This window comes from Oncorhynchus kisutch, linkage group LG21 (assembly GCF_002021735.2).
Source record: "Oncorhynchus kisutch isolate 150728-3 linkage group LG21, Okis_V2, whole genome shotgun sequence".
Lineage (NCBI taxonomy): Eukaryota > Metazoa > Chordata > Actinopteri > Salmoniformes > Salmonidae > Oncorhynchus > Oncorhynchus kisutch.
Genome location: NC_034194.2, coordinates 20,622,889 through 20,649,830, shown reverse-complemented (window position 1 = coordinate 20,649,830; position 26,942 = coordinate 20,622,889). Strand labels below are relative to the sequence as shown.

Below are 26,942 nucleotides of genomic sequence, written 5' to 3'. Positions count from 1 at the left end.
GATGCCCAAAACAAATACCAACTATTCTGAAGTGTGAAATCCGCGTGCACGCATATTGATGCAATTGTAGCCTAGTACAAAGGAATGTTGATCGATCGGCCCCTGAGATTGTCAGTGATGGCCATTAGGGTACAGTGGTCTATTTGAATAGGTATGGATCGTCCGGTCACAGGTTTAGACTTGTTTACAAGAGGAAATATGTCTGCCTAATGAAATGGTCTTATTGATGTGAGAGAACAGTCCTGAAGATAAGAGGTTGATTAAGGTTAGAAAGTTAGGCTACTGGACACACTTGAATGTTTTATGTGACCGACCATTATGTTTTATTTTTATTTTTTATGAATCAATTATTGATAGCCTGTGTTCATTCATGCACTCATTAAATGCACTGACAGTCGTTGGTTATGCATTTCAAAATGGTGATGAATATATTACCAATAGGCCTAGAATAGCATAGGCCAACAACTTAATGCATGGCAACTGTTTCACTTGTCAGTGTTCAATGAATAAACATGCTCAAAGGGCTAAAATATTCCCAGACAACTGACGTTTCTAAATGATACCGATCATCATGCTAGGCTACCAGGTGAACGCGCAGCAACATCCATCCCGAAGGCTCGCCAAAGCTCTGACGTCGTCTCCACCTTTGTTAAATTGACACTCCGCTCTCTGGTAGACTATTGGTCAAAGAATGCCCCCTGTGGACATAGCTGTATTTCATAACTGGGTAACACACATCATTTGGATGCCGGAGGACAGTCATTGGTGAGTCAAACTGTCTGCAAAAACGTCAGGAGATTATCGGCGCGCAGCTGGAATGCAAGGTTGATTCACAAAGAAGAGTGAGGAGGTAGAGAGACAACGCCGAAGACACCACAGTCGGACCGAATCACACCGCACAGGTAGAGAGAGACGCGATGGCGACTCGGGGTTTCGCGTATCGCGTTTCTATGTGGAACATTGACAGTAGCCTAATGCAAAACAAGTGTGTCGCTTGCGTTGCATTGAAGTTGTTGGGTGTGTAAGGTCGTGTCAGCGGGTGGGAAAGTGCTCTAACTTGCAAGCGAATGACTTTCACCGAGACTTGAATAGAGGTTACAATGGGATTTTGTTTAGCGGTGATGAGGGAATTGTCCTGTCCCCCCAAAATAGGCAGATTTTAGGCTAACGTAAGCTATATGATTGTCTTTAAATGTCTTTAGTTTAGCCATTCATTTATGCTGCCTGGCAGTTAGGAGGTTATGTAGCCTAACTCATTTTCCCCAATGTAACCCCTATGATGTTTTAGTGACATTGACCGTTTCTGAGACCGAAATACCAGCTGTCAACGCAACGCGTCTCGTTGAGCATCACGACAGCCACTCTTGACTTTACAAGCAGTTTAAAAAAACTCAAAATAATTGTCTGTTCATATTGAATTATTGTTCAACATCCTACTGGAAAGGTAGCCTGCATGTAGCCAATAGATGTATAGCATATTGATAGATTGCATAAGACCTGAGGTAGGCTATCGGGTGTGTTTCCACTGTTCTTCCCCATGGGAAAGTTGTGTTGTTCCCCGACAGCCAAAGAGCGGTCCCTCCAGACATTCTCCCTCTAACACCAACAGGTTGCTATTGGTTAAACCTCTGCAGATATGACTCATTGAAAGTCTGAATGAATATGCCTGCCTCATATTGCTGCTTCCTTGTGGGGATACATATTATTGATCTAGCTGTTGCATAGACTGTCAGTAACCAGCTGAGAATTCTTCTCGACTCCACGAAGTTGAGAATTATCGGCTAGTCGGTAACTAAATGGTTACATTCAGTAAGCAATATTGCATGCCACTTTTTATAAACTGTGTGGTTCGAGCCATGAATGCTATTTGGCTGACAGCCATGGTATATCAGACCATATACTACGGGTATGACGAAACATTTATTTGTATTGGTCTAGTTATGTTGGTAACCAGTTTATAATAGCAATAAGTCACCTCGGGGGGGGTTGTAATATATGGCCAATATACCACGGCTAAGGGCTGTGACCAGGCACTCTGTGATGCGTCGTGCGTAAAACAGCCCTTAGCCGTGGTATATTGGCCATATACCACACCCCCCCTCGGGTCTTATTGCTTCATTATAGCATTGTAACAATTGTAGCCTACATGTTTTTCCTTTGTACCTATATGATTGATGGTATGTTAGTAACTTCTTTCATCAGATGATTTTATGAACAAAAGGTTATCATTATCAAGCCATATGGTGCCAGCTGCATCACCACCACTACCATCTCTCTCTCTCTCTCTCGCTCTCTCTCTCTCTCTCAATCCCTCTTTCACTCTCTCTCTGTCTGTGGGATAGAGCAGATAAGCATGTTTCACCCATGAGATCAGTGAAATGGAACAATTGACAATTGGAATGTTCCACAATGGGCCAATAAATATAGCCTAATGATTTTAGTCATTGACCTTGTGGTTTGTCTAATGTTCCTTGCCTTTTAGTTAGCATAGTTAGTTTGTAGAACAGTCATTTGATGGTCCATTGATTCCATTCATAATGAGAGATCATTTGCATTAAGCCTTGTTTATCATTCTGATTATTTGGAAAGTACAGTGCTTAATTAATGTATTCAATCTAATCAGTCATCTTTCATCTGAGATGATGAGTAAACAAGCATACAAGTGACTAATGGGAGTGGCATGGAAAGTCAGACAGACAGTCAGTCAGACAGACAGACAGACAGTCAGACTGCTGCACCTCAAAGGCTGTTGACTCACAGTTCTGAATGCATCATTCTATTCTCTGGACCTGTTCAACTCTGACTGTCAAACCCAAACTCATATCCTCTTCAGCAGAGACATACATGGCTGTGTGTGTGTGTGTGTGTGTGTGTCAGGGGAGAATGACTGCCCCCTCCCATTGAAGCCATAGAAGTTCAAGGCCGACACCTGTCCTGCAGGCATTGTTAGCAGAAAACAGGATCCCCATTAGAGTGAATGTGGTGAATCTTCTTGTAAATATAATTTTTTATCAATGACAATAATTGCTTCTAATACACCAGATGTACTTTATGTTCTTGAACAGGTTATTCAAAAATGGCACACTGAATAAGTTGTAAGGATAATTGAGTAGCTAATGGCAGCCTGTAGTAACCCGGTCGGCCTTCAACTTGAGTTAATCAATGAGATGTCTCCATTAGACGCCATCACAGATAGAACAATGACACAGATATTTCACCGGATTTAATGTGAAGCACACAGTTGGCGTTTCCAGTCACTACCAAATATGGTGATGAGAGGAAGCCCAGTGGCTGGCAGTGGGAGAAGATGGAGCGAGATGGATTTTGGTCGACAATCTGCTCATTTTCCCATCGATAAAACATTTGATCTCTATACAGTTTTCAGTTTCCAAAACTAGAATCTGTAACAAACAGAGTGGACTGTGTTTTGTAGACTCTACCCTTTGCCAAAGTTTCAAAACAAATTGCGTTGTTTAGAAGGAATGCAAGGGCGAATTGGGTTATTGTTAGTTATAAAAATCTTTGATGCCATCTTAACCGACTTCATTTGGCTTCAATGCGCTATTGAGTTTTCACATAGGAATGAATAGTGTGACTTGATCGATGGCTTTGTCCATTCATATATACAGTCGTGTGTGTGTGTGTGTGTGTGTGTGTGTGTGTGTGTGTGTGTGTGTGCATGCGGGAGAGAGAGGGAGCATCCGTGTGTGTGTGTGTGTGTGTTCTTGTTTTGTCTCTCCTTAACAGCCTTGTCTCAGACCATAGCGCACAATGCTGATATTGAAATGAAATAGGGCCCTGTCTGTCTGGAACACTTCAATTTAATCAAGCACCCCAGCAATCTGTGTATTTCACTAGTGTTGCAGCTATTTACAACAGTGTTTACACAGGCCAGGAATGATCTAGACAGCCACAGTCACTATCTATAGCCTTTTGTGAGTGTGTTTGTTTGTGTGTGTCCACAACAGTGTGTTTGTGTGTGTGTATGTTTGTGTGTGTCCACTGTCCATAACAGTGTGTTTGTGTGTGTGTGTGTTTCCACTGTCCATAACAGAGTGTGTGTGTGACGAGTGATGTGCTGATCCTAAAATAGCCACAGGATGTGTGTGAGTATGAGGCTGCTGGTGACAGTGCAGGCTTGCCAGCGGACTGGAGATGTCAGAGTCTATTAATGACAGGGAAACTGTGACAAGCACCTAATTCCTTCACGTCTCCATATCTCCTTCTCACCTCTGTTGTGTCTGCTCTACCTCTCTCCATCCTCCACTCTCACCCGCCAATCCTCCTCTCCACTCCTCTCCTCCATCCCTCCTTCCATCCTTCCCTCATCACACCTCTGTGGGATCACCCATCTCTAAGCCCATCACCCAACCTTCTGGCAGAGTATTAGTGACCTGGGCCAGAGGTTAGCATCTGTTGGCTTGGGGTTGGAGAGGTTAACACTCTCTATGTCTCTCTATTTCTCTCTCTCTCTGTGTTGTTGTTTTAACTGCCTGTGGAGGTGGACTGTTTTTAGTCCACCTCGGTGGTTGTGAGAACAGATTCATCAGATCGCCATTAATACGCTGCCTAACAACACTTTCCACTCTGTGGCTATGGAATGAATCCTGTCAGGTGCACTTCAGATATATGGTTAAATATATAGATGAGGAAGAGAGGAGGGAGAGGTGGGAGGACAGGGGTTCACAACCAAGATGATGTCATAGTAAAACAATCTGTGAGGTTAAGCCTCAGAACACGTTTGTTATTGTAGAACAAGAGCTAAAGATACAGCTAGTCCTGTGTGTATTTAACTGAGTGTGAGCTCTGTATTCAGTTACATCAGTGGTCAGTTAGCCTTCAAGTGAACTGGTACGGAGGAGAGTTTGACTGTCCACTTCCTCCCCCTAGGAGCCATCACAGCATTTGGACTGAGCACACTCATATCTCTCTTTCTCTCTCTCTTTCTCTCTCTCTCTCTCTCTCTCTCTCTGTAGCCATGAAGGGGGAGCATTTATTTTCCAACCTGAAAAACGCCACATTCTACCAGCGGGTCTACCTACTGGGGGGTGAGGAGCTGCTGGTACTGCAAAGCACTGTGGGACATCCCGCGCTGGGCGACAGCTTCCACCAGATCACCGACTTTAACGACCTGCCCACCTCCCTTTTCGCCTGCAACGTGGACCAGTCTGTGTTTGAGGATCAGGAGGGCAAGGTAAGGTCAAACCACTCTCTTCTTATTCACGGGGGAGAGAGTTGCTCAATGTCCCCCTGCTATTTTCACTTAGGCCTAGTTGGTTCTCTTGTTTGGCTTCGTGTCTAAGGAAAAGGGATTCAAGGTGATAAAACTGTAAAGGTCACATTGTCCATGAGATGGACCTGGTTTATCCTCCTGGTCCATGTGTCCACCACAGTTCTGGTTATTTATCGTGTGATTGTTTTCTTGGTACTGTATTTATTGGTGCCCTCTGGTCCGCATGGCATAAAGTTGATTCATCTCAGGGGCGGTTCATCTTCTGAGGGCAATTTGCCCTTGGCAAAGAAACACACAGTGAATATCTCTCTGACCTACTGTACTCCACTCTGGATGCCTGGCAGCCATTTTCTACATTTATCTGGTGTCATCTCTCCCTGGCTGTCTTCGTACTCAACGCTGTCCTCATAATCCACCATTACCCAGGGTTGGCCTGTCAGACCTGTTTTGTTATCCAGTTTACCCCGAGTGGCGCAGCGGTCTAAGTCACTGCATCCCAGTACTAGAGGCGTCACTACAGACACCCTGCTTCGATTCCAGGCTGTATCACAACCAGCTGTGATTGGGAGTCCCATAAGACGGCGCACAATTGGCCCAGCGTCGTCTGGGTTTGGCCGGTGAAGGCCGTCATTGTAAATAATAATTTGTTCTTAACTGACTTGCCTAGTTAAATAAAGGTTCAATAAAATCAATAAAAAAATCCAGCTGAAGTTGAGATCAAAAGCTGGTCATCCACTGTACCTCTAGTTATACATTATTTTGACTGCTATCATGGCAGGCAGTGGTTTTGATATGTGGCTGAGGAGTCCTAATAGATGTCCACAGGGCCATATAACTTGTTGGAAGTTCTATCTGGTGCTCTGAATCTCAGCATCTCAGAGGTCAAGGGTCATTGTCGTCTGAGTGTCAACAAGGGCTCTAAAGTGTGACCATTTTGGTTGCATATGCTCCTAAATATTTAGCTGTGCGACCTGGAAACACAAGCAGTGTTCCCCACCCCAATTTAATATCGTTGTAATGATTCGCTCTACCGTTGTTTCTGAGTGCACTAGAGTAAAAAGCGAGCGCATATTCGTTACCATCATGGTTGTACCGCAGCGAATCTAACGGCTTATTTCTACCCCCAAAAGTTTACAAGACATGACGGGCATCTAAAAAATGATCTTCCTATGGCGGATTGGCGGGCCGCACTTCTCGCGGACCATTTGTTTACACCTTGTTCTGTCATGTTACTTCATTAGCTAGCTAACGGACAACCTGGTGACTTTGCTAGTAGACTACATCTGAATATCTGGGGGCACAGAGAGAAAGGAAAGGGATATCTTCTTCAGGAGATCATTGATCATAGCAATGAATGAATGACTGATCTCTTGCATGTCATCACTCACAAACATGATGTTCTTAAAGAGACGGTGTACAAATTTCAATGTAATGCATCTCAAGTGCTTTTCCACAATGCAGACACCTACCATTCCACGCATGACTTTGTAAGTTCAATGACAGTTATTTGTATCATTTTAGCTTGGTATAATAAACACATGTATTTAAAGGGTTACATTAGTTTCTAGGGCACAACATGTGCTTCAGAAGTAGCTAGAATACATATAGGCCCCAATATAGATTATACAGTACCAGTCAAAAGTGACTATTTTCTACATTGTAGAATAATAGGGAAGACATAAACTATTAAATAACACATATGGAATCATGTCGTAACCAAAAAAAAGTGTTAAACAAATCAAAATGTATTTTATATTTGAGATTCTTCAAAGTAGCCACCCTTTGCCTTGATGACAGCTTTGCACACTTGGCATTCTCTCAACTAGCTTCGTGAGGTAGTCACCTGGAATGCATTTCAATTAACTGGTGTGCCTTGTTAATTTGTGGAATTTCTTTCTTCTTAAAGCGTTTGAGCCAGTCGGTTGTGTTGTGACAAGGTAGTGGTGGTATACAGAAGGTAGCCCTATTTGGTAAAAGACCAAGTCCATATTATGGCAAGAACATCACAAATAAGCAAAGAGAAACAAGGGCCCATCATTACTTTAAGACATCAAGGTCAGTCGCAAAAACGATCAAGCGCTATGATGGAACTGGCTCTCATGAGGACCGCCACAGGAAAGGAAGACCCAGGCTTACCTCTGCTGCAGAGGATAAGTTCATTAGAGTTACCAGCCTCAGAAATTTGTATCCCAAATAAATGCTTCACAGAGTTCAAGTAACAGACACATCTCAACATAACTGTTCAGAAGAGACTGCATGAATCAGGACTTCATGGTCGAATTGCTGCAAAGAAACCACTACTAAAGGACACCAACAATAAGAAGAGACTTGCTTGGGCCAAGAAACACAAGCAATGGACATTAGACCGGTGGAAATCTGTCCTTTGGTCTGATGAGTCCAAATTAGAAATGTTTGGTTCCAACCACTGTGTCTTTGTGAGATGCAGAGTAGGTGAACGGATGATTTCTGCATGTGTGGTTTCCACCGTGAAGCATGGAGGAGGTGTGATGGTGCTTTGCTGGTGACACTGTTTGTGATTTATTTAGAATTCAAGGCAAGCTTAACCAGCATGGCTACCACAGCATTATGCAGCGATACGCCATCCCATCTGGTTTGCGCTTAGTTGGGACTATCATTTGTTTTTCAACAGAACAATGACTCAACACACCTCCAGGCTGTGTAAAGAGAGTGATGGAGTGCTGCATCAAATGACCTTGGCTCCACAATCCCCCGACCTCAACCAAATTGAGATGGTTTGGAATGAGTTGGACCGCAGAGTGAAGGAAAAGCAGCCAACAAATGCTCAGTAAATGTGGGAACTCCTTCAAGACTGTTGGAAAAACATTCCAGGTGAAACTGGTTGACAGAATGCCAAGCGTGTGCAAAGCTGTCATCAAGGCAAAGGGTGGCTACTTTGAAGAATCTTAAATATAAAATATATTTGTTTAACACGTTTTTGGTTACGACATGATTCCATATGTGTTATTTCATAGTTTTGATGTCTTCACTATTATTCTACAGTGTAGAACATAGTAAAAAATAAAACTTTTGACTGGTACTGTATCTCAATCGATTTAAAAAAAAAACTTTCTGGTGCTCCGAAATGTTATGTTGTGGTCCTAACTTTTTTAAATTTAGAGCCCTGGTGTCAACACAGATTAGAGGCCTTGACCTCGGCTCCCCCTCGTACATCAACAGACGTTTTTCTTGACGTTTGTGAGATGAAAATAAAAAAGACTAAGAGAGTGAGTCCAGTCCACTCCCTCTGCTTTTCTACTGAATGTGGACATACTTCCTGAGGCTTTCTCATCGAGAACTCTTTTCTTCACTGTGTCCTGTTGTGGTCTGTGTGTGCTGGGGAGCATTGCTCTTCTGTGCCCCTCTCTGGAGCAGAGGTCATATGAACAGAGGAACTGTGCAGAGGAACTGTGCTAGTCAGGTCTTTCTGCCCCAGTGAACAGTCCCATTTCCAGCCCAAACACCAGCTCCATCCTCTTACCCTGCCCCGTCCAAGCCCCAACACCAGCTCCATCCTCTTACCCTGCCCCGTCCAAGCTCAAGCCCCAACACCAGCTCCATCCTCTCAAGCCCCAACACCAGCTCCATCCTCTTACCAAGCCCCAACACCAGCTCCATCCTCTTACCCTGCCCAGTCCCAGCTCAAGCCCCAACACCAGCTCCATCCTCTTACCCAGCCCCGTCCCAGCTCAAGCCCCAACACCAGCTCCATCCTCTTACCAAGCCCCAACACCAGCTCCATCCTCTTACCCTGCCCCGTCCCAGCTCAAACCCCAACACCAGCTCCATCCTCTTACCCTGCCCCGTCCCAGCTCAAGCCCTAACACCAGCTCCATCCTCTTACCCTGCCCCGTCCCAGCTCAAGCCCCAACACCAGCTCCATCCTCTTACCCAACCCCGTCCAAGCCCCAACACCAGCTCCATCCTCTTACCCTGCCACGTCCCAGCTCAAGCCCCAAATGCAGCTCCATCCTCTGCCCCAACCCCATCTCCAACTTCAACCCCATCTCAGCCCCAAACCCAGCAGCCTCATACAGCCTGCGTCAGTCAGAGAAGAGACATTAGCTGGTCGGCCACACCACTGCTTTGATCCTCACGCTGTGCGACAGCTGCTTACAGAAGCCATTCCTCCAGGACAGCAGCAGGCTAAAGGTGATCCATCACTCATGAGTCACACATACTGACATACACACGCCTGGACACGACTGGACTGGCCTCTTGGGACTGGACTAGACTGGGTTGGGATGGTATAGGATAGGATGGGCTGTCTCTTAGAGTGGATCATGGGAGGAAGAAAAGCAATGAAGGGAGAGGAGAGGAAAGGGCAGGATATTAGGTCTAAGGAGTGGAGGGAGGGAGGAAGAGGAGAATGCATTCGACTGACATGACTTGAGTGACGGTAATATACGTAAAACATACACGTTGTCATGACAACCACTTTAAGCATTCCATTTCCCTCTATAATGAGCCCTAATGAACCTTAACACCAGTCTGCCAGTGAGGCATCATTACCCAGGGCCTCTGCTTCTACTGACTGATCTACCAGGGTGAAGTCAGTCCAACAGCACCTGGATGTTTCCCTCTCAGTTTTTCTCCCTGATTTGCCTCGCCGTCAAATTTATTTGTGTGAAGCATAGTTTCTGTTTGCACCCGAGCCAGAATCAATTTAACAGGCTATGTGATAAGATTACTTTGATGAAAATCCCTGGGTGATGAATCATGACTATTTATAGCTGCATAGTGTTAGCTATTAGCCTGTCTCTAATAATAGTTCAGTCTGTCTGGGGACTGGGGGTGGAAAATCAGTCAGTCCTAAAGCCCCAGTGGACTGCAATGGAATTTGGAGTGTCATTATTGGCCCCCTCGGTTCCAAGTTCCAACGACTTGATTTACCTCTAAGTGTCCTCTCAGTTGAGTCTCCAGACTGTTTCCAGGACCAGGGGTTAGACAGACATTTTTAGAGCTTAAGGATATTTAAACCAGAGATTTGCACCTCCAAGACTAATACTAAATTGGATGGAGTCCCTGGTTCCATTTGTGTGCCACATACCTTTTCCTCTGGTCCCTCTCTACACAGGGTCTTTTCTCAATCGATAGTATTGATCGTCAGCTTGGAAATGTCAAGGTACAGCGAAGGAGTCTGAGTATGATTCATAACCAGGTCGATGGGGACTGACTGACATGGCATTGCAGATGACAGTGAAGCCAGATTGCGGTTGACAGGGAGAGTTCATGAGACTGACGTGGCATTGCAGATGACGGTGAAGCCAGATTGCGGTTGACAGGGAGAGTTCATGAGACTGACGTGGCATTGCAGATGACAGTGAAGCCAGATTGCGGTTGACAGGGAGAGTTCATGAGACTGACGTGGCATTGCAGATGACAGTGAAGCCAGATTGCGGTTGACAGGGAGAGTTCATGAGACTGACGTGGCATTGCAGATGACAGTGAAGCCAGATTGCGGTTGACAGGGAGAGTTCATGAGACTGACGTGGCATTGCAGATGACAGTGAAGCCAGATTGCGGTTGACAGGGAGAGTTCATGAGACTGACGTGGCATTGCAGATGACGGTGAAGCCAGATTGCGGTTGACAGGGAGAGTTCATGAGACTGACGTGGCATTGCAGATGACAGTGAAGCCAGATTGCGGTTGACAGGGAGAGTTCATGAGACTGACGTGGCATTGCAGATGACAGTGAAGCCAGATTGCGGTTGACAGGGAGAGTTCATGAGACTGACGTGGCATTGCAGATGACAGTGAAGCCAGATTGCGGTTGACAGGGAGAGTTCATGAGACTGACGTGGCATTGCAGATGACAGTGAAGCCAGATTGCGGTTGACAGGGAGAGTTCATGAGACTGACGTGGCATTGCAGATGACAGTGAAGCCAGATTGCGGTTGACAGGGAGAGTTCATGAGACTGACGTGGCATTGCAGATGACAGTGAAGCCAGATTGCGGTTGACAGGGAGAGTTCATGAGACTGACGTGGCATTGCAGATGACAGTGAAGCCAGATTGCGGTTGACAGGGAGAGTTCATGAGACTGACGTGGCATTGCAGATGACAGTGAAGCCAGATTGCGGTTGACAGGGAGAGTTCATGAGACTGACGTGGCATTGCAGATGACAGTGAAGCCAGATTGCGGTTGACAGGGAGAGTTCATGAGACTGACGTGGCATTGCAGATGACAGTGAAGCCAGATTGCGGTTGACAGGGAGAGTTCATGAGACTGACGTGGCATTGCAGATGACAGTGAAGCCAGATTGCGGTTGACAGGGAGAGTTCATGAGACTGACGTGGCATTGCAGATGACAGTGAAGCCAGATTGCGGTTGACAGGGAGAGTTCATGAGACTGACGTGGCATTGCAGATGACAGTGAAGCCAGATTGCGGTTGACAGGGAGAGTTCATGAGACTGACGTGGCATTGCAGATGACAGTGAAGCCAGATTGCGGTTGACAGGGAGAGTTCATGAGACTGACGTGGCATTGCAGATGACAGTGAAGCCAGATTGCGGTTGACAGGGAGAGTTCATGAGACTGACGTGGCATTGCAGATGACAGTGAAGCCAGATTGCGGTTGACAGGGAGAGTTCATGAGACTGACGTGGCATTGCAGATGACAGTGAAGCCAGATTGCGGTTGACAGGGAGAGTTCATGAGACTGACGTGGCATTGCAGATGACAGTGAAGCCAGATTGCGGTTGACAGGGAGAGTTCATGAGACTGACGTGGCATTGCAGATGACAGTGAAGCCAGATTGCGGTTGACAGGGAGAGTTCATGAGACTGACGTGGCATTGCAGATGACAGTGAAGCCAGATTGCGGTTGACAGGGAGAGTTCATGAGACTGACGTGGCATTGCAGATGACAGTGAAGCCAGATTGCGGTTGACAGGGAGAGTTCATGAGACTGACGTGGCATTGCAGATGACAGTGAAGCCAGATTGCGGTTGACAGGGAGAGTTCATGAGACTGACGTGGCATTGCAGATGACAGTGAAGCCAGATTGCGGTTGACAGGGAGAGTTCATGAGACTGACGTGGCATTGCAGATGACAGTGAAGCCAGATTGCGGTTGACAGGGAGAGTTCATGAGACTGACGTGGCATTGCAGATGACAGTGAAGCCAGATTGCGGTTGACAGGGAGAGTTCATGAGACTGACGTGGCATTGCAGATGACAGTGAAGCCAGATTGCGGTTGACAGTGAAGCCAGATTGCGGTTGACAGGGAGAGTTCATGAGACTGACGTGGCATTGCAGATGACAGTGAAGCCAGATTGCGGTTGACAGTGAAGCCAGATTGCGGTTGACAGGGAGAGTTCATGAGACTGACGTGGCATTGCAGATGACAGTGAAGCCAGATTGCGGTTGACAGGGAGAGTTCATGAGACTGACGTGGCATTGCAGATGACAGTGAAGCCAGATTGCGGTTGACAGGGAGAGTTCATGAGACTGACGTGGCATTGCAGATGACAGTGAAGCCAGATTGCGGTTGACAGGGAGAGTTCATGAGACTGACGTGCTCTTGTCTTTTCTGTTTTCTTTTTACAAGGCGATTTTTCTTTTTGTCGTTTAAAGCAGCAACACGCTCCTGAGGAGAATGTAGGCTAATAGTGTAGATATTAGTGTCTAATAGCAGCCTACTACTAAATCATATTTAGAAGGTATTGTTTAGTAAAAATGAATGCAGTAAGCAACAAATAGCAACATACTAGGCTGAGGATGCGCCATTAAATGCGCAGTAGAGTTGATTCTCACCATTTGTTTAATTTGGTACAGCACGTCTCCTGATCTCATTATCAGCTGTTGTCAAACACACGTGAGCCTGGGAAGACGGTTATCATCCTCAAAAGTGTGCAGCGAAGTCTACTATATGAAATGGCGAAATGAGTAACATCCTGGCATTTTAAAGCATAATCAATTTTCCAAACCATAAGATGTTCTATTTTCGAATATAACTCAAATGCCTACTGTTTAGAACGCAAGTATGGGTATTTGGACACGGCTAGTGTCTAAAAGTGTGAGTCTCTGAAAGGCAATGTGTCCTCTGCCCCATACATAATTACAGCCAGGGCGCTGAAAGGGAGAGGGGTCAGAAATGCAACACCGAACGTTTCTTCTTAATGGAAGAGCAAAGTTGCCTATTAATGGAACGTCTCAAACAAGGAAGTGGCGGAAGAAAACAGAGTAATGGGGGGAAACTCTGGGGTCAGGGTGACACCCTGACAGGTCAGTTCCTCTCTAAAGAGGCCAAGTTTCCTGACAACATCGCAAGGAATCTACATTTGAGGGAGCTTTTGGTTTCTTTCGTGGTTATGTAACCTGGCATTTCCGCGGTGGTCTGCGCTCTACTTTATATAGGCATATCACTTTGATGTGGCCAGCTACAAGTATGGACTTTTGCACTGCATGGATAGTTCTCCCTCCCCCCGTGACAAAGTACTCTGCCCCCCCCCATCACCACCACTACCACTATGATCCTGTCTGTTGCAAAACTGGCTAAAGTTGAAAGAGATTAGCTGAAAGAGTATCTGGGTAAAAGGACACTGTGTTAAGAGCGCATGGGGTGGCTGGAACACAGAAAGTGCTGATTGTTTACAGCATAAAAAGCATAAAAATTCCTCCCTGTCGCTACTCTATTCAGTTAGCCAGCGAGCATTCACACAGAACACACAGCATTCACACAGAACACACATCATTCACATAGAACACACAGCATTCACACAGAACACACAGCATTCACACAGAACACACAGCATTCACACAGAACACGCAGCATTCACACAGAACACGCAGCATTCACACAGAACACACAGCATTCACACAGAACACGCAGCATTCACACAGAACACACATCATTCACACAGAACACACCGCATTCACACAGAGCACACAGCATTCACACAGAACACCCAGCATTCACACAGAACACACATCATTCACACAGAACACGCAACATTCACACAGAACACACAGCATTCACACAGAACACACAGCATTCACACAGAACACACAGCATTCACACAGAACACACAGCATTCACACAGAACTCTAACTGTTGCTATGAATCCTGGTGGTTACAGTAGAAAAAGACCCACATACCAGAGACACTATCAACATGCAGTTTAAAGACTGTCTTTGGTATGACGAAACTCAACCAAGTTCCCTCTGAATTAAGCACCTCAAAGATATACTTTATATGTACAGTTGGCTGCATTATAATAAACTATCTGTGTGACCATCTGGGTCAGTTAGTGAGACTGGGTAAGTTAGTTTCCTACTCTATGAGAGTTGTTGAGACCATATGAGCAAGTGTGTTGTGAATGAATGAGATCTACAGTATAGCATCTATAAGCCCTGTTTCATCTCGGACACAGATGGATTTGAGAAGAAATCATCTGTTCTGTCTCTTGGGGTTTAGATCCTCCCACTCACTGCTTATGTCACCCCCCCCCCCCCCCTCTCTATTTCTCTCTCTCTCTTTCTCTCTCTCTCTCTCTCTCTCTCTCCTCTGTGTGTTGAGCGTCATTACATAAGCCTGCCCCAGTCCGCTCTGCTCTGACCCTGATGAATTGTCATCACCCACACCAAGCCACAGCTTTCAGCTTTCTCACGTCACGTCCAACAAAACAATGCTGTGTCATCCTCTGCCTGCCTGTCTGTCTGTTTTGTCTGTGTACGTCTGTCTATCTGCTCGCCCGTCTATCTGCCCGTCTTTCCGTCCGTCCTCCTGTCTGTCTGCCTGCCTGCCTGCCGGCCAGTCCGTTCGTCTGTCTAAGAATACAGCAGGGATGTAAGCCGTCCTGGAGAGCAGCCCCACAGCTTAGACAGATGATTTACACCAACCAAAGCACAGAGAGACCATTAGACTGCAGATGTCACCTGGAATAGCTTCACTGTTGATATTTACAGTGTCCCTGTTAGAGGACGTTGGAGCCAACACTGTCTCATCACCGTGTTTTTTTCCACAGTGGTGACTGTAGACGACTGGGTTTAGCCAGAGCAAGGGGACGGTGTTGTGTTTACTTTCCCATGTAGGTTTAGGCAGATTTGGGACATTGAGGAGAAATGTGTTTGTCTGGGCAGGGGAATCAAAGCTCTTTCCTCATGTAAGAAGCAAGACAGATATCTTGCTTGTTTGTAGGTGACCAAATACTTATTTTACACCATCATTTGCAAATAAATTCATAAAAAATCCTACAATGTGATTTTCTGTTTTTTTTTCTCATTTTGTCTGTCATAGTTGAAGTGTACCTATGATGAAAATTACAGGCCTCTCTCATCTTTTTAAGTGGTAGAACTTGCACTATTGGTGGCTGACTAAATACTTTTTTGCCCCACTGTATGTTTCTATATCTATACACATGTTTCTATATCTATACACATGTTTCTATATCTATACATATGTTTCTATATCTATACATATGTTTCTATATCTATACATATGTTTCTATATCTATACATATGTTTCTATATCTATACATATGTTTCTATATCTATACATATGTTTCTATATCTATACATATGTTTCTATATCTATAGATACCTGTAGCTTGTAAATGTTGGACTCCTCTGCACAGAGGTGATTCAAGCATCATTTACATTATTCTGCTGCGTATAATAGGCTGTGTGTCTTGTGAGTCAGTCAGTTAGGAGGACACAGCAGTGAGATGTGTTTGTGCTGCTACCCAAGGCTGGAAACAACTCGCATACTTCAGATAGCTCTCCACCAGAGTTTCAGAGGAAGCGTCGGGCTCCTATTGACTCTCTCTAGCACACCCTCTCAATTCAATTCAGCTCAATTCAAAGGGCTTTTTAGGCATGGGAAGCGTATGTTTACATGGTCAAAGCAAGTGGACTAGATAATAAACGAAAGTGAAATAAACAATCAAACATGAACAGAAAACATTACACTCTCAAAAGTTCCAAAGGAATAGAGACATTTCAAATGTCATTCTGTCTCTCTCTCTCTCTCTCTCTTTCGCTCTCGCTCTCTCACCCGCTCTCTCTCTCTCACCCGCTCTCTCTCTTTCGCTCTCGCTCTCTCACCCGCTCTCTCTCTCTCTCGCTCTCTCTCTTTCGCTCTCGCTCTCTCACCCGCTCTCTCTCGCTCTCTCTCTTTCGCTCTCGCTCTCTCACCCGCTCTCTCTCTCTCACCCGCTCTCTCTCTTTCGCTCTCGCTCTCTCACCCGCTCTCTCTCTCTCTCTCGCTCTCTCTCTTTCGCTCTCGCTCTCTCACCCGCTCTCTATCGCTCTCTCTCTTTCGCTCTCGCTCTCTCACCCGCTCTCTCTCGCTCTCTCTCTTTCGCTCTCGCTCTCTCACCCGCTCTCTCTCTCTCTCACCCGCTCTCTCTCTCTCTCACCCTCTCTCTCTCTCTCGCTCTCTCTCTCTCGCACACTCTCTCTCTCTCTCGCTCTCTCTCCCTCTCTCTCTCTCATTCAATTCAAGGCATATGGCAACCTTACTCAATAGCAAGGGTATCATCACTGAGTCTGTACATAGTTAAGGCCAAGTAGCATTCTAGTTTACTCTGTTTTTTTGTTAATTCTTTCCAATGTGTTAAGTAATTATCTTTTTGTTTTCTCATTATTTGGACGGGTCTAATTGTGTTGCTGCCCTGGGGCTCTGTGGGGTCTGTTTGTTTTTGTGAACAGAGCCCCAGGACCAGCTTGCTTAGAGGACTCTTCTCCAGGTTCATCTCTCTGTAGGTGATGGCTTTGTTATGGAAGGTTTGGGATTCACTTCCTTTTAGGTGATTGTAGAATTTAACATCTCTTTTCTGGATGTTGATATTTAGTGGGTATCGGCCTAATTCTGCTCTGCACGCATTGTTTGGTGTTTTACGTTGTACACAGAGGATATTTTTGCAGAATTCTGCATGCAGGGTCTCAATTTGGTGTTTGTCCCATTTTGTGAATTCTTGGTTGGTGATCGGACCCCAGACCTCACAACCATAAAGGGCAATGGGTTCTATAACTGATTCAAGCATTTTTAAACAGATCCTAATTGGTATGTTGACTTTGATGTTCCTTTTGATGGCATAGAAGGCCCTTCTTGCATTGTCTCTCAGCTCGTTCACAGCTTTGTGGAAGTTACCTGTGGTGCTGATGTTTAGGCCGAGGTATGTATAGTTTTTTGTTTGCTCTAGGGCAACGGTGTCTAGATGGAATTTGTATTTGTGGTCCTGGCGACTGGACCTTTTTTGGAACACCATTATTTTGGTCTTACTGAGATTTACTGTCAGGGTCCAGGTCTGGCCGAATCTGTGCAGAACATCTAGGTGCTGCTGTAGGCCCTCCTTAGTTGGGGACAGAAGCACCAGATCATCAGCAAACAGTAGACATTTGACTATAGATTCTAGTACGGTGAGGCTGAGTGTTGCAGACTATTCTAGAGTCCATGCCAATTTGTTGATATATATGTTGAAGAGGGTGGGGCTTAAGCTGCATCCCTGTCTCACCCCACTGCCCTGTTGAAAGAAATTTGTTTTTTTTGCCAATTTTAACTGCACACTTGTTGTTTGTGTACATGGATTTTATAATGTCGTATGTTTTTCCACCAACACCACTTTCCATCAATTTGTATAGCAGACCCTCATGCCAAATTGAGTCAAAGGCTTTTTTGAACTCAACAAAGCATGAGCAGACTTTGCTTTTGTTTTGATTTGTTTGTTTATCAATTAGGGTGTGCAGGGGGAATATGTGGTCTGTCATTCGGTAATTTGGTAAAAAGACAATTTGACATTTGCTCAGAGTCTGCTGTTAATGATAACCCAGAGGATTTTCCCAAGGTTGCTGTTGACTCATATCCCACGGTAGTTATTGGGGTCAGATTTGTCTCCACTTTTGTGGATTGGGGTGATCAGTCCTTGGTTCCAAATATTGGGGAAGATGCCAGAGCTGAGGATGATTTTAAAGAGTTTAAGTATAGCCAATTGGAATTTTTTGTCTGTATATTTGATCAAATCAAATCAAATCAAATGTATTTATATAGCCCTTCGTACATCAGCTGATATCTCAAAGTGCTGTACAGAAACCCAGCCTAAAACCCCAAACAGCAAGCAATGCAGGTGTAGAAGCACGGTGGCTAGGAAAAACTCCCTAGAAAGGCCAATACCTAGGAAGAAACCTAGAGAGGAACCAGGCTATGTGGGGTGGCCAGTCCTCTTCTGGCTGTGCCGGGTGGAGATTATAACAGAACATGGCCAAGATGTTCAAATGTTCATAAATGACCAGCATGGTCGAATAATAATAAGGCAGAACAGTTGAAACTGGAGCAGCAGCACAGTCAGGTGGAAGTTGAAACTGGAGCAGCAGCATGGCAAGGTGGACTGGGGACAGCAAGGAGTCATCATGTCAGGTAGTCCTGGGGCATGGTCCTTGGGCTCAGGTCAGTTGAAACTGGAACAGCAGCATGGCCAGGTGGACTGGGGACAGCAAGGAGTCATCATGTCAGGTAGTCCTGGGGCATGGTCCTAGGGCTCAGGTCCTCCGAGAGAGAGAAAGAAAGAGAGAAGGAGAGAATTAGAGAACACACACTTAGATTCACACAGGACACCGAATAGGACAGGAGAAGTACTCCAGATATAACAAACTGACCCCAGCCCCCCGACACAAACTACTGCAGCATAAATACTGGAGGCTGAGACAGGAGGGGTCAGGAGACACTGTGGCCCCATCCGAGGACACCCCCGGACAGGGCCAAACAGGAAGGATATCTGATCATTTCTTTGAAGATGGCATCAACATCACAGGCCTTTTGGGGTTTGAGGGTTTGTATTTTGTCATGTAGTTCATTCTAGGTAATTGGAGAATCCAGTGGGTTCTGATAGTCTTTAATAGCTGATTCTAAGATTAGTATTTTATCATGTATATGTTTTTGCTGTTTGTTCTTTGTTATAGGGCCAAACAGATTGGCGAAGTGGTTTACCCATACATCTCCATTTTGGATAGATAACTCTTTGTGTTGTTTGTTTAGTGTTTTCACATTTTCCCAGAAGGGGTTAGAGTGTATGGATTCTTCAATTACATTGAGATGATTTTTGACATGCTGTTCCTTCGTTTTCCGTAGTGTATGTCTGTATTGTTTTAGTGATTCACCATAGTGAAGGCGTAGACTCAGGTTTTCTCTATGTTTTTGGTTGGATAGGTTTCTCAATTTCTTTCTTAGGTTTTTGCATCCTTCATCAAACCATTTGTCATTGTTGTTAATTTTTTTCATTTTTCTGTTTGACATTTTTAGATTTGATAGGGAAGCTGAGAGGTCAAATATACTGTTCAGGTTTTCTACTGCCAAGTTTACACCTTCACTATTACAATGGAACGTTTTGTCCAGAAAGTTGTCTAAAGGGATTGAATTTGTTGTTGCCTAATTGTTTTTTGGTAGGTTTCCCCACCACATTCCTTCCATCTATAGCTTAATATTACTCAGTTCCTTTGGCTTTGATGCCTCATGATTGAGTATTGCTCTGTTCAAGTAGACTGTGATTTTGCTGTGGTCTGATGGGGGTGTCAGTGGGCTGACTGTGAATGCTCTGAGAGACTCTGGGTTGAGGTCAGTGATAAAGTAGTCTACATTACTACTGCCAAGAGTTGAGCTGTAGGTGTTCTCTCTGTCTCTCTCCCTCTCTCTCTCTCTCTCCCTCTCGCTCTCTCTCTTCTCTCCATCTTTCTCTCTCTCTCTCCTCTCCATCATTCTCTCTCTCCTCTCTCCATCGTTTTCTCTCTCCATCGTTCTCTCTCTCTCTCTCTCTCTCTCTCTCTCTCTCTCTCTCTCTCTCTCTCCTCTCTCTCCATCGTTCTCTCTCTCTGTCTCTCTCTCTCTTCTCTCCTTAAACAGGAATGAGGAGCCTTTGCTTTGACAACAAAGATAGTCAGAATGTCCTTTAGAAGACCTTGGCAAACACAAAGTATAATTGGTTTCAGAGATGACAGCATGTAAGGTTTTGCTGGGCCTTTTTCACTGCTTTATCTCCCTCGACAATATGTTATGTTATGGAAATAGCATCTCACCAGGATTAGAGAGAGAGTTAGAAGGGAAAGGGAAAGGGAACTTTCTCACTGAAAAACACTTTATTTGATCTTTTTACAATTCACAAAGTATGGTGTCTATTAAGTTGATTCACAACCACTTACTCTGAATGAATGAAAGTCTTTGTTGAGAACAGCACATCTTCCTGGTGCCGTTTATTTTCACTGAACCGTAAATTAGCTTTACTGCCTTGTTGCCGCTCTAATGTATTCCACTAGCAGCCTGTGCTGCTCATGCCTGCCCGGTGACACGGTTGAACAGTAATAGAAGTGACCTTCGTGTTGGGGCTGAAGGGACTCAGAGAGGGAAGAGGAGTGTGTGTGTGTTTGTTTCTATGGGTGTGTGACAATAGGAGTGACCTTCGTGGTGAGCTGAGCTGAAGGGACTCAGCGGGAAGATGGGGACTAAGTGATGTAGAAATGTTCCACACACACGCACACAATAACACACACAATAACACACTAAAACACACACAATAACACACTAAAACACACACAATAACACACTAAAACACACACAATAACACACACAATAACACACACAATAACACACACAATAACACACTAAAACACACACAATAACACACACAATAACACACACTAAAACACACACAATAACACACTAAAACACACACAATAACACGCACAATAACACACACAATAACACACTAAAACACACACAATAACACACACAATAACACACACTAAAACACACACAATAACACACTAAAACACACACAATAACACACACAATAACACACACAATAACACACACAATAACACACACAATAACACACTAAAACACACACAATAACACACAATAACACACACAATAACACACACAATAACACACACAATAACACACACAATAACACACTAAAACACACACAATAACACACAATAACACACACAATAACACACACAATAACACACAATAACACACACAATAACACACACAATAACACACACAATAACACACACAATAACACACTAAAACACACACTCATGATGAATGTCATATTGTACTTTTTCATACTTTTATTCTATTCACTCACATTCTACTAAGCACACACACACACACGCACACACACGCACGCACGCACGCACGCACGCACGCACACACACACACACACACACACACACACACACACGCTAGGCCTACAGAGTACCACTATCAACCCCATAAAGCTTTAGCCTCAGGTAATGGTAGGAGAGACATTTACATCCAACCACCAGTCATGTGATTAGTTACCAAACACCCTGCTCTACCCTTCAGGTGAAATTCCAGCTATCTGACGTTCCAGGGGGATTCTAGGTGAATCGTGTCAAAAGGCTATTAGAATATTACAGCCTGATGTATAGTTTCTATAGTGTTTATATGTGCATACTTCATGATAATGAACTGTGAATGTTGAAAAGTATTGTCTGTCCGTCCGTCCTTCTGTCCGTTTGCTAGCTGTCCATTCGTATACTCTCTCCCCACAAATCTTCAGCTTTCTTTTTCATGTTCAAATCTTCCGCTTTCTTAATATAACCTCTGCACTTTCTCTGAAGTGGAAAATAATGATTTGATCAAAGTCTGTCCGTCCTCCCTTTTGAGTTGTTTGTAATGATATTGACATTTTGCGACTCCCTGGTCCACTGTGTCCCCCACAGACAGACAGTCAGTCTGAACATCCTGAGTGATCACTCATTAGAACTGTCTAATTGACCTGTTCTCGGTTGATCTCTGGTGCACCCCACCTCGCTCTGACAAAGACATATCCGACAGTTGTTTGATATGGGCCGTTATCTGAGGCAGCAAAAACAAAGGACATTTACTTCAGAGCCCCATTCATCTCGTGCTGCCAGACTCTCACATTCCCTCTGCTAAGTTTCAATCAGATTTATATCATATAATACTGAGTTAAAATGTAATCAAGCTGATTATATTAATGTCAGTAGAAGAGCTCTGTCTGTCTGTCTGTCTTGGAGTTGGCATTTAGTGACTGTGGGAAAGGTCTTAAGAGAGATCATACTCCAATTAGCCTTGACGGCCTGGTTTCTAATTATTTGAATTAAAAACAGATTGCTGTAGTTGCTCAGCTATCTCAATGCCCTAGGAACAATAATTATACAAAAAAGCTAAAAACTTGCTCTCTGTCTTCTGGAGTGAAAATATTGTCTAGCTTGGGCTAATGTTGTTGCAATGCACAATGTGCAGCTACACACACACACACACACACACACACTCCGACTGGTTCATTATTAGCTCCATGAGTCCTGTTGCTGTGCCCTGCCTATAGTCAGTACACAAAAAAACTCATTAACTGCTATCTGTTGATTCAGTTCTGTGGCGAGAGAGATACCTTGCAATCCTGTGTGGTCCATGCTATCATAACAGCTCAATAAAAACCAGAGAGCTAGTGATTGAATCAGATGCCTGTCAGGTGATATATGTATGCCTCTCAGCCCTCTAGAATCCTATCATGGTGATAAGGCTCTATCTGCTGGGACAGACCAGTTATGGATGTCACATTCAGAGGTAGGATCTTCATTTGATCACTCTTTTGTTGCTGAGAATTTTCCTGCACAGCATGAAATTCAAACTACAAAAAATGTCCATTCATTATAATCCACATAATAATTCACATTTCCTGTTGCTGCAGGATTATTTTCCTGCTGGAGCAAACTGTCTCAAATTAAGATCCTACATCTGTACTAGGTGCCGTCTGCCATAGACAAGACAGAACAATCTTATGTTCCCTAGTAGAGTAAATTATAGCTTGAGGATCATTTCAGCTATGCCTATTGTCTCGCTGTTCTCTTCCCAAATGGGACTAAACTGGTAAATATCCCCAATTCTGACAGAATAATAGTTATTCCATAGTCGGATACTGTGGTATCTGGTCTATACCAAGTATGTACAGGCCGGCCCATCGTGTGTGTGTGGTTGTTGTTGTCGTCATTGTTCCCTGGGAGGCTTGGTCTCCTAATGCACTGCGGTGTCAGTGAGGCGAAGGTCATGAGGTCACGCAGCGCTGCTGATTCCACAGCAAATGCTTCCGGGGATCAGGATGAGCTTACAGCTGCAAATCTGGGACAGCAGCACTCCCACATACTCAGAAATACTACCCAGTCATAGACTGCCACAGCTATTCATGTCTTTAGGATTTTCATGTGCCGTAGTGCTTCATGCTGTGTTATGGAATGATATTGAATCTGTAGAATGTATTCACTGGAGATGGCAGATGTATTCAGCTGTAGGGAGTCATAGTATTGTCCTGGTAGTGCTCGGAAGAGCTTTCTACAGTATTTGTAAGACAGAAGTGTTTTCTCCCCTTTCCACAGGTGGTGAGGCCTCTCGAGGTGTGTGTGTGTGCGTGTGTGTGTGTGCGTGTGTGCGTGCGTGCGTTTGTTTGTTTACTGGCTGTTTCCTGCCATGCTGCGGGACGGAAAAAGGGTGGAAATATCCAGTTAGTGAGCATCCCAATAGCCCAGGGCTGGTAGCCACGTCATAATCACCTCCACAGAGCAGACTATAGGAGGTAGCCAGGTCATAATCATCTCCACAGAGCAGACTATAGGAGGTAGCTAGGTCATAATCACCTCCACAGAGCAGACTATAGGAGGTAGCTAGGTCATAATCATCTCCACAGAGCAGACTATAGGAGGTAGCCAGGTCATAATCATCTCCACAGAGCAGACTATAGGAGGTAGCTAGGTCATAATCATCTCCACAGAGCAGACCTATAGGAGGTAGCTAGGTCATAATCACCTCCACAGAGCAGACTATAGGAGGTAGCCAGGTCATAATCACCTCCACAGAGCAGACTATAGGAGGTAGCTAGGTCATAATCACCTCCACAGAGCAGACTATAGGAGGTAGCCAGGTCATAATCACCTCCACAGAGCAGACTATAGGAGGTAGCCAGGTCATAATCACCTCCACAGAGCAGACTATAGGAGGTAGCCAGGTCATAATCACCTCCACAGAGCAGACTATAGGAGGTAGCCAGGCCATAATCACCTCCACAGAGCAGACTATAGGAGGTAGCCAGGTCATAATCACCTCCACAGAGCAGACTATAGGAGGTAGCCAGGTCATAATCACCTCCACAGAGCAGACTATAGGAGGTAGCCAGGTCATAATCATCTCCACAGAGCAGACTATAGGAGGTAGCCAGGTCATAATCACCTCCACAGAGCAGACTATAGGAGGTAGCCAGGTCATAATCACCTCCACAGAGCAGACTATAGGAGGTAGCCAGGTCATAATCACCTCCACAGAGCAGACTATAGGACGTAGCTAGGTCATAATCACCTCCACAGAACAGACTATAGGAGGTAGCTAGGTAATAATCACCTCCACAGAGCAGACTATAGCAGGTAGCTAGGTCATAATCACCTCCACAGAACAGACTATAGCTTGGTAGCTAGTTCATAATCACCTCCACAGAACAGACTATAGGAGGTAGCCAGGTCATAATCACCTCCACAGAGCAGACTATAGGAGGTAGCTAGGTCATAATCACCTCCACAGAACAGACTATAGGAGGTAGCTAGGTCATAATCACCTCTACAGTACAGACTATAGGAGGTAGCTAGGTCATAATCACCTCCACAGAGCAGACCTATAGGAGGTAGCTAGGTCATAATCACCTCCACAGAGCAGACTATAGGAGGTAGCTAGGTCATAATCACCTCCACAGAGCAGACTATAGCAGGTAGCTAGGTCATAATCACCTCCACAGAGCAGATTATAGCAGGTAGCTAGGTAGTAATCTCCTCCACAGTGCAGACTATAGGAGGTAGCTAGGTCATAATCACCTCCACAGAGCAGACCTATAGGAGGTAGCTAGGTCACAATCACCTCCACAGAGCAGACTATAGGAGGTAGCTAGGTCATAATCACCTCCACAGAACAGACTATAGCAGGTAGCTAGGTCATAATCACCTCCACAGAACAGACTATAGGACGTAGCTAGGTCATAATCACCTCCACAGATCAGACTATAGGAGGTAGGTAAGTCATAATCACCTCCACAGAGCAGACTATAGGAGGTAGGTAAGTCATAATCACCTCCACGGAACAGACTATAGGACGTAGCTAGGTCATAATCACCTCCACAGAGCAGACTATAGGAGGTAGGTAAGTCATAATCACCTCCACAGAGCAGACTATAGGAGGTAGCTAAGTCATAATCACCTCCACAGAGCAGACTATAGGAGGTAGCTAAGTCATAATCACCTCCACAGAGCAGACTATAGGAGGTAGCTAAGTCATAATCACCTCCACAGAGCAGACTATAGGAGGTAGCTAAGTCATAATCACCTCCACAGAGCAGACTATAGGAGGTAGGTAAGTCATAATCACCTCCACAGAGCAGACTATAGGAGGTAGCTAAGTCATAATCACCTCCACAGAGCAGACTATAGGAGGTAGCTAAGTCATAATCACCTCCACAGAGCAGACTATAGGAGGTAGGTAAGTCATAATCACCTCCACAGAGCAGACTATAGGAGGTAGCTAAGTCATAATCACCTCCACAGAGCAGACTATAGGAGGTAGGTAAGTCATAATCACCTCCACAGAGCAGACTATAGGAGGTAGGTAAGTCATAATCACCTCCACAGAGCAGACTATAGGAGGTAGCTAAGTCATAATCACCTCCACAGAGCAGACTATAGGAGGTAGCTAAGTCATAATCACCTCCACAGAGCAGACTATAGGAGGTGGTTCACATTCACAAACCCTCACCTCTGGGAGCAGATTGTGTGTGTGTTTGTGTGTTCTCTGGGAGCTCTCCTAGGTCCTGAATAACAGCTTCCTGAGACACACACACACACGCTGACTGGTGAGCTGCCATTCACAGCTCCTAACTAGTTTCCATAAGTCAGAGTTTGTATGCTAAACAAGTCCACCCAGCCACTTGAGAGGGAAATGGTGTTCAAGCCTGGAGATTGATTTTCTTTTTGCTAAGGATACGGGTATTGATGTTCTTACCTCTTGTGTATGGATATTTTGCCTTGTTTGTGCAGTGCTGCCCAGCAATTCAGTAAGGTTGTTTTGAGTATAACGGCTGCTTCTTTGTCCAAAAATGCAAACTTTTCATTAAATGAAAGCTTTAAATATTTAGATAGGAAGGCTGGAGAAGAGAGAGAATGGGGGAGAAATATAGAGATAAGGCAGGTTGGAGGGAGGGGAAGAGTAAGAGAGGGGGAAGACAGGGAGAGAGAGATTATGGAGGGGAGAGGGAGGAGGAGATGTGTGTGCATGCATCTGTGGCTCAATCCCAATACCCCTCCCCCTTATCCCTCCCCCTCCATTTTGCGCGATCCCGCAAGCCCCATCGAGTCCGAGTGGTGTCCCAATTCAACTTTGAGCAAGGCAAAGTGCCTTTCCAGCCCTCTAGTTGACCCTTCCACAAAGCAAATCAAGATGCAGACTTCCTATCGAGTGTTTCCCAAAACTCCCATGAAGCTCTGTGATCCAACCCTGGAGAGTTGCTTCTAGAATAATGGCAACAAATGTAATTAGTTATAACTTCATAATGAATCATGCAAAACATTTACACTTAAGATTAATATTTGTGTTAATGTGGAGACAAACTATTATGCATGTTTTGTCATAAAGTTAATTTACTACATTAGCCAGCTAGTTATACATTTAGCTTGTT

The 26,942-nt window shown here is 44.8% G+C and overlaps 1 protein-coding gene across 1 annotated transcript in view; it reads left to right on the top strand.

Annotated features, from left to right (window-relative positions):
* Nucleotides 1-638: 638 nt before the first annotated feature.
* Nucleotides 639-26,942, top strand: part of rcan2 (regulator of calcineurin 2) — a 121,925-nt gene continuing 95,621 nt past the window's right edge. Inside the window, exons 1-2 of the mRNA XM_020455379.2 lie at nt 639-902; nt 4,977-5,194. Coding sequence (XP_020310968.1) covers nt 4,979-5,194 — 216 coding nt within the window. The 5' untranslated portion in view covers nt 639-902; nt 4,977-4,978. The remainder of the gene's footprint in view (nt 903-4,976; nt 5,195-26,942) is intronic.